The 7,854-nt window shown below is 40.9% G+C and overlaps 1 protein-coding gene across 2 annotated transcripts; it reads left to right on the top strand.

The window, feature by feature from the left end:
* Window positions 1-285: 285 nt before the first annotated feature.
* LOC308311177 (homeobox protein OTX1 B-like) lies at window positions 286-2,676 on the top strand (the record flags this gene model as incomplete). Of its 2 annotated transcripts, none has more annotated exons than XM_080757770.1 (3): window positions 286-382; window positions 596-747; window positions 1,888-2,676. In XM_080757770.1, the coding sequence occupies 3 exons, from the start codon at window positions 286-288 to the stop codon at window positions 2,674-2,676; spliced, it is 1,038 nt and encodes a 345-aa protein (XP_080613896.1). The 2 variants fall into 2 exon arrangements, with proteins under 2 accessions (XP_080613896.1, XP_080613895.1); XM_080757769.1 differs by having other exon boundaries at window positions 286-409.
* Between the last annotated feature and the right edge of the window lie 5,178 nt (window positions 2,677-7,854).

The raw sequence follows: 7,854 nt of genomic DNA, 5'->3' as shown, positions 1-7,854 counted from the left end.
TTATAATGTTTCATATAGAAGCATGAGATATTCAACTATATGAGCGAGCTTTTCTCGTTTTCAAATCTATGGCAACATATATATATATATAGGCGGCGGGGGTCGATCAGGCTATTTATAGGCCTGATTGCTTTTAGACAATGTTTTGTTTATCATTGCCATGCAATTGAGTGACCAATTTTCCTTGTTCTCTTTCTCACAAAGGAGCCTCTTGGAGTCAAGATTTGAACACCTGGAGAATCCCACTTTTTCAATAAAAGTCGGTCTCCTGCGTCCGTTTCTAGCATGATGTCATACCTCAAACAGGGCCCGTACGGGATGAACGGCCTGGGTCTGAGCGGCACCGCTATGGACCTGCTGCATCCATCCGTGGGATATCCTGGTACGTGGCCTGGTACGGTAGCCACACGTGTACAAACCTTTCACAAAAATACCCATAATAATAGCCTACAAAATATATGCTTTTTAAAATGATATGCAATCATGTATGTTTAATGTATGTAGGCCTATGTAATGGCTTCTTTAATAAATCATCAGTTTGGTAGCCTATTTTGTTTAGGTTTAGGCTGATAACAATTTGTTATTGTGTTTTTAGGTAATCCTCGGAAACAACGGCGAGAGAGAACGACGTTCACCCGGACGCAGCTGGACATTTTGGAATCTCTGTTTGGCAAAACAAGATACCCCGATATTTTTATGAGGGAAGAAGTGGCGCTGAAAATAAATCTACCTGAGTCAAGAGTGCAGGTTTGTACCCTATACACACATTAAACAATATAAATTGGGTTATTATTTCCACAATTACCACAGGCTTATAATGCACGTTTAAAGGTTAAAAAAATCACACCTGTGTGAAGTAAGGGGTGCTAATATATTAAAGTCTATAATTGATTAGGTGATGTAAAACAAACGGTGCCAATTAACACAAACATTAAATGCCACTAACAATAAAGAGACATAATGAGGGACAATATGTGCAATGTTTAAAACAAACATTGAACTAAAAACAAACATTAAACCTGTATATAGGAGGGGCTAAAAAATATAGCATAATTATCCTACTCTTACAAAATTAGCATAAGCAAATTTCCTTTAAAAAGCGGCTAGCTAATGGATCATTATCCTTTTTGTTATAGTGAACATGAGGTGAGCTGTTGCACTTGTTGACCGCAGGCACTCAGAAACGTTGAATAATTAGATACACCCCCTCCAAAAAAATAAACAAATAAAGCTGCTATAATAATAATAATAACAATAATAATAATAACAATAATAATCTTAACAGTAATAATAATAAAGATGGCGTTTGGAATCAGTTTTGGGGAGTTTTTATGAAGTATGCATGAATTTCCTGAACTGTGGACTTCTGGTAAAAGGAAGAATTTACCTCAGTTCTCCCCATAAGGAGTGTCTTTTGATCTCTTTTGAAATGGGCGTGAGAGTCTTTACATAACCAGCTTTAGTGGCTCTCATGGGCTTACTGCAATTATGGCTGCTCCCTCTAGAGTTTCTGCTGATTCTGTCCAGAAATGTGAGCACTAGGCTAAGATGTGAAATGCTGAACAGTGACTAGGCCTAAATTGGCTCACTGAGTTAAGTGTGGGAATACGTAGTAGCTTGTCCTCAAAGGCTCAGTTGACCTTAACCCAGCTGTCTTGCTACATCGTTTCAACATTTTTAACTTTATGAATCCATGAAAACTTAGTTTGGTCAGGAACACCCATGCCTCAAATTAACACACATTCACACCTGGAACTTGTTTTTACAGTTCAGACAGAACATTTGAAGATTAATATAATATCCCTGTAGAGATATTAATCGTAAGTTGTTGAATTTTGACTGACATCAACATTGAACTGAACCCTTTCCCTCTCCCTCATTCCTCAGGTTTGGTTCAAGAACCGTCGTGCCAAATGTCGACAGCAGGCACAGAGTGGGAACAACGCCAAGGCCCGTCCGGCGAAGAAGAAATCCTCCCCGACCAGAGAGAGCACAGGGTCAGAGAGCAGCGGCCAGTTCACCCCGCCGGCAGTGTCCAGCTCCTCCTCCTCGTCCTCAGCCTCCTCCGTCTCCAACTCGGCCGGCCACGGCGGGGGTCCGGGGGTCCTGAGCAGCACTTCTACCTCCGGCACGGCCCCCGTGTCGTCCATCTGGAGCCCCGCGCCCATCTCCCCGGCGCCGGCGCCGGCCACGCTGCCTGACCCGGCCGCCCCGACCAGTGCCTCCTGCATGCAGAGGTCCGCGTCCACGACGAGCGGAGGAACGGCCTCGTACCCGGTCCCTTACGGCCAGACGGCGGCGGCCGCCGCGTACGGCCAAGGTTACGCCAACTCGGGGTCAGGCTCCTACTTCGGAGGCGTGGAATGCAGCTCCTACCTGGCCCCCATGCACTCGCATCACCACCCGCACCACCCGCACCAGCTCAGCCCCATGGCGGGCTCCTCCATGTCTGGCCACCCGCACCACCACATTGCGCAGACCTCAGGGCACCACCACCACCACCATCACCCCCACCACCACCAGGCGTACAGTGCGCCCGGCCTGGCCTTCAACTCCACAGACTGTCTGGATTATAAAGAGCAGACGGCGGCCGCCGCCTCATGGAAACTGAACTTTAACACCTCAGACTGTTTGGACTACAAAGACCAGGCATCCTGGCGCTTCCAAGTCTTGTGACTCTTTTTTGTTTTTTGTTTTTTTGTTTCCCCCTCCTTCAAAGAAGTATTCTTTTTGTTGTATTATTTTATTTTTTTGAAGATCCTTTAAACTAATAGATAGTAGAGAGACATTTACCTATGAGATGTTTTAAGTTTATTTGTGAATAAAATGCACAGACTGTAAAAGCCTGAACGTCAGGCCTTGGATTTTGCTTTTTTGCCATTAGCAACGGATCAACTGCTGCGAAGCGAGTTTGAATTATGGAGTCATCAAAGGAATATTCTTCAATCCATAAAAATGTTAAACTGTTAACTGACCACATCCCAATTTGGAAGGCCTTTACTATCCCAACTTACATTTGCAGTGGAACATGCCAGATTGAGTTATCTTTAGGTTGAGAATTAGTTCATTTTGAGTTAAGTTGGAGATGTTTTGTCAGGACAAAAATATCAAACATTTTGAAACAAAAATATGTCATGGAAAATAGAATTTTGCGTTGACTTTATTATTTCTTCGTAAAGATTTGATGCTGCTATGATTTTCAGTTTAATTCACATGAATTTCCAACTTGAATATTGTTCAGAAACTCATTGTCCAGCCTGTGGTGTTGTATTTTGGAGATTAAATTGCAGCACTTGTTTATAAGGTGAAAGATTTTGGTATCGTTCTTTATGGAGGAAAAAATGTGAATTAGACACGCAATGTCAGTATTCCATTGAAATTTGAAATGTACATGCGTGTCTTTATAATAAAGTTTTGTTAAAACATGGATATTCAGAGGAAAAGTTCATTATTGCTCAGATCCATCATCCAGTGTAAATTCTTGATTAATCTTTCCAAAATAAGATATGCACCAGTTAATGGGTCATGCTTGCTCATGCAGAATTATTGATATAATATTAAAATATATCACAGGAGCTTTCCAGGAGAGTAACTAACTGGACCTTATAACGGTCTGGATGATCAATATTTTAGAGATCTTAACCCATTAAAACTTGAGGCCAATTATACAATGTTTCAATCAGTTACAATCTATCAGTAGTTCTCACTTTCAAGATTTGTCTTTACAAGTGACATGTTGTGAGCTTGTGTATCTCTCTAAAATGACATGCAGACGCTTTCCTGGTTTTAATGCCTTTTTATAAATGATAAACGTTTTTCTTGATTTCTTTATTTGATTGATGTTGGCCAAATCTTTATACGGCTGGATCACCAACAGTCTGATGATCTCAAAGCTTAAACAGTGTAAACACTACAGGCCACTTCATATCGGCATAATAATACGATAATCAATGAACCTGCAGGTCTGTTGAAGTCTTCATAATGCATGTCATTTAGAATGCTATAGGTCTTTCAGCTTCAGAAGGGACCCATCAAGGCCAATCAAATGCAACAATACAAAATCCTCTCTGTTGTGAATATAGCACAGAAAATAATTCTGAACTACACACAGGCCTGTAGAGAATATAGATCTAAAATCATTGTCATGTATTTTATCACAAAAGAGAAAGGAAAAGGTTTCCAAGCATCAGTTTTTAGTTAGTTGGGCATGTCTTTTTGTGCTTTGTTTTGGTCAGTTCCTAAAAGCGATCGCTGGTCCTTAGCAGAAGTATTGTCTGGCCAGTCTGTTGCCTCCCACCTCTCCATCATTTTCAAATGCTTCCAGTCATACATATATTCATCTAAATAGAATTCAGAGATTGCAGAATAGTTGTCTGCTTATATGAGACTCTGATAAACAACAACATAGATTTCAAATTGTATATGTGCTAAAGCCACAGTATGAAGATAATGCAAATGTTATCTGTGTGGATCTCCCAGGGATGTATCCGTACGCCATCATCATCATGTCAATGAGTAAACCCCCCACTGAGGTTGATTCAAAGCCAGTCAGGTTAGCAAACATGTACACATCACCGGCATCCTGGCATTTATTCTCACTGTGTTGACAGTAATGTATAATGTTGTTGATCCAAGGGAAAAAAGGGACAAATCACGATTTTAATTAACAAGCCATCCTGGTTCTTGTGGTGTTCCACACAGTGGCGTCTTAGCAGCTGGACAAACAGGTTTGGGTAAACATGGCGGCTAGGAGTGTAGTCTACATGACGTGTGTTTGCCTCGGCTGTGTGTCCCGCTGGGCTCTGCCAGTATGCAACCATTCCATTCCTCACTTCCTCATGCAAACACAAGCCATGGATTTACCACATTTGCATCCAACAAGGAAAAACTAATCTTTGGCCATGTTCAGGCAATCTATGCTGCTCATTGTGCAAGGAAAGGCCATCTCCCCAAACACCTGTTTCTGGATGTCTTATTAACCCAGCAGCAACTCTCTCCCATTTGAACCGGTTTTCTCTGATTATACCGCTTTATGTTGACAAAATGAGTCTGCACCTTGGCTTTTAAGTGAGCTGGAAACTTTGGCTTTAACTTCTAAATGGGGGCCAACCGCACTCCCTCCCTTTTTCTCCTGACGGGAGCATGCTTCAGAACACATCAAAGTGCCCTCTCAAGTACTCCTGGCCCCGTATAGCAGCAAGAAGCAGACACTAGTGTGGCCTATCCTATCCTCCACTTAAATTATTCACAGAGGATATGGCAGCGGTGAACAAAGCTTACTTCCTGGATTGCATGAGAACCTGCTGGTGTAGAGGCGTCCGCGACCTGAACCGTGACAAGTAGTCCAGAACTTTGCATGTGTAGATGGTTGTCTGTCAGACTGAGTGTGAAGGCTGGCCACCAGGGCACACAGACAGACTGGGATGTAGAAATCCATCCTTATATCCGATAAAAGGATACAGATATTATTAACACATCGTTACCACATTATTGGCAAGATGCAGTATTGTCTTCTCTGTCAGGTGGAAAACCTCATATTTCCAATACTGTTAATTTTCATCATTCAAATTCAAAAGTATCAAAAGTAGCCGATCTACAAGCTCAAAATGTGTAGCTTCACGCCACTTTTCGAGCTTGCTTATCTGCTACTTTTGCTACTTTTTGTATGACGCTGTACTAGTATGATCATGTAGGGCACAAAAAATATGATATGCTGTCTGGGATCAAATTACGAGTGTGCTGATAAATAGGCCTACCATACCCACATGAACCCATTTCCTATTCTGGACAAATAGAATTCGTGATCATCATCGAAAACAGCCGATACAAGCTCACAACACGTAATGTGTGATTTGGTGTAGAGGGGAAAAGAGCAGGAGGCCAAATACAGACCCCTGGGAGACCTCGGCCACTCAGAGCTGATGTATTTGTCATATTTAACAAATCAATGTATTGATTTAATGCTTTATTAACAGTTTGCTAAGGTACAGAGGTACAGTTATACAATAATGCTAAAAGGACAACACAAAAAGCCCTGAGGGGCAAGGGGACTGGTTTCCATTGTGGTCCTGTGTATTCAATTCATCAACAGGAGATCACCAATACAGAGAGCAGCTTTGCTGGAGGATCATATTTGAATTTTAAAGCATTGAACCAATTCAATGCTTTTGCATTTGAAGCTGTGTTAGGTGTTTTCTTGTTCTCTTTGAATATTTTCCCCCTGTGAACTGCAGAAGTGAACATTTGAGGAGAAAAATTAATGAAATAAAGTCAATCCACATGTCAAAAATGTACTGTACAAGGACTGACAGAGTTTAAACCACTCCAGCTCTGCTTGTCCATAAGGAGTTACTAATTGAATTGTGAAGGACTCTATACTAGGTCCTTTTTTCCCTCAACGCCAAATCTGGAAATAGCCGACCTACACGTTTTGTGATGCATTGTAAGCTTGTGTTTCGGCTATTTGTGCAGAATATCCGTGCCCTGAATTGGGACAAGTGGTTAAGTTGGTTTAAGGGATATTTGTTGTTTTAAAAAGTGTTTTGTTAAAAAGTTAAAGCTCTATATTCTGATAGCAATCATTATAAGTAAAGTAACATCTCGCCGACTCTCCCACTCTCAACAGAAAGTACATATTCAGGTCAGGATACCAAATGTATCCAATCACGAGAGAGAGAATTCCACAAAGAGTTTATCAGCTTCCAGTTTCCAGTTCTAGTTCCAATTTTTGTCTGCTCATTGGGTTTGTCATCATTTACAATTTCACTTCCTGTATCCTGTAGTTCTCTCCTGAATGGATAAAATTGGTATCACAACCCGAAAATGTATTTTCCATTTGGTGTTTTAACTAAGCATTATGTTATACTTTAGCTATTGAACAATAGCAGATCTACAAGGTAGGTCTGCTATTTTTGGAAAAATCGTAAAAATGCGGCACAAATCTTTGAATATATATTCTTTCAGAGCAAACGTTTTTGTTATTTCGACGTCAGGCCTAAATGGGTTAAACTGAACAAACGCACTAAAATAGAGAGCTGCTTTACATAATAACCTTTTACACTTGGTGTAAGACAATTGCAATCAAGAGCTGATGGTGGGTTCCAGCCGTACAATGCGCCGGGTTGGCCTACTTTAAGAGAAAGTGTTTCTTTCCAGCGCCTCAGTGTGTCCTTTAACACCCTTGTTAGAACTCAAGTTGATTGACAGCTAGAAGATCCTTGGGACACTTTCCCAGTATTTCTCAGAGGGAGGAGGAGGACACACAATAGAAAAACATTCCTGCGCAGCAAAATCTGCAGGGTTTAAATTGACATGGAGGATTTTCAGTGTGTGCCTCGCATAAAAGATCAAAAACAAAACATTTCTATCTTCTCTCCCCGTTGCTTCATTTTTGTACCTTGAATTTACTATCATCAATGAATCATATAGGGTATTTACCCCTATATGATCATTGACGATAGTAAAGTCTTGTAATGTCTTACATTATTTATTACAACTTATGTCTGGACAATGGCTCTCATTGTTACACTCATTATTAGATTCTCGTAAATGTCAAGATATTAAACCTTATCTGCTGTTGCACTCACTGTAAGGTATTCTGAATGGCATCAGTCGACTCACTCAAATGCCAAACACATAAAAATTAAAGGCAACTGTAATGGAAGACCACTGCAAAAACGATTAATGATATACCGTACCCTGTAAAATCCAGAATGTTTATTTTACTTTGTGGAAGACTCTCAGAATTAAATTAGCACTCCGGTTTTTGTAATGTAAAAGGAAAAGACATACCTACACTTACCAAATGATGGCTGGCACATGGAATACGTGTGTGTATACATTTGAGGAGCAGTA

The sequence above is a fragment of the Protomyctophum bolini genome (assembly GCF_963924005.1).
Source record: "Protomyctophum bolini genome assembly, chromosome: 3".
NCBI lineage: Eukaryota > Metazoa > Chordata > Actinopteri > Myctophiformes > Myctophidae > Protomyctophum > Protomyctophum bolini.
Note: the sequence above shows the minus strand (reverse complement) of the source record. Positions and strands in the feature narration are given on the sequence as shown.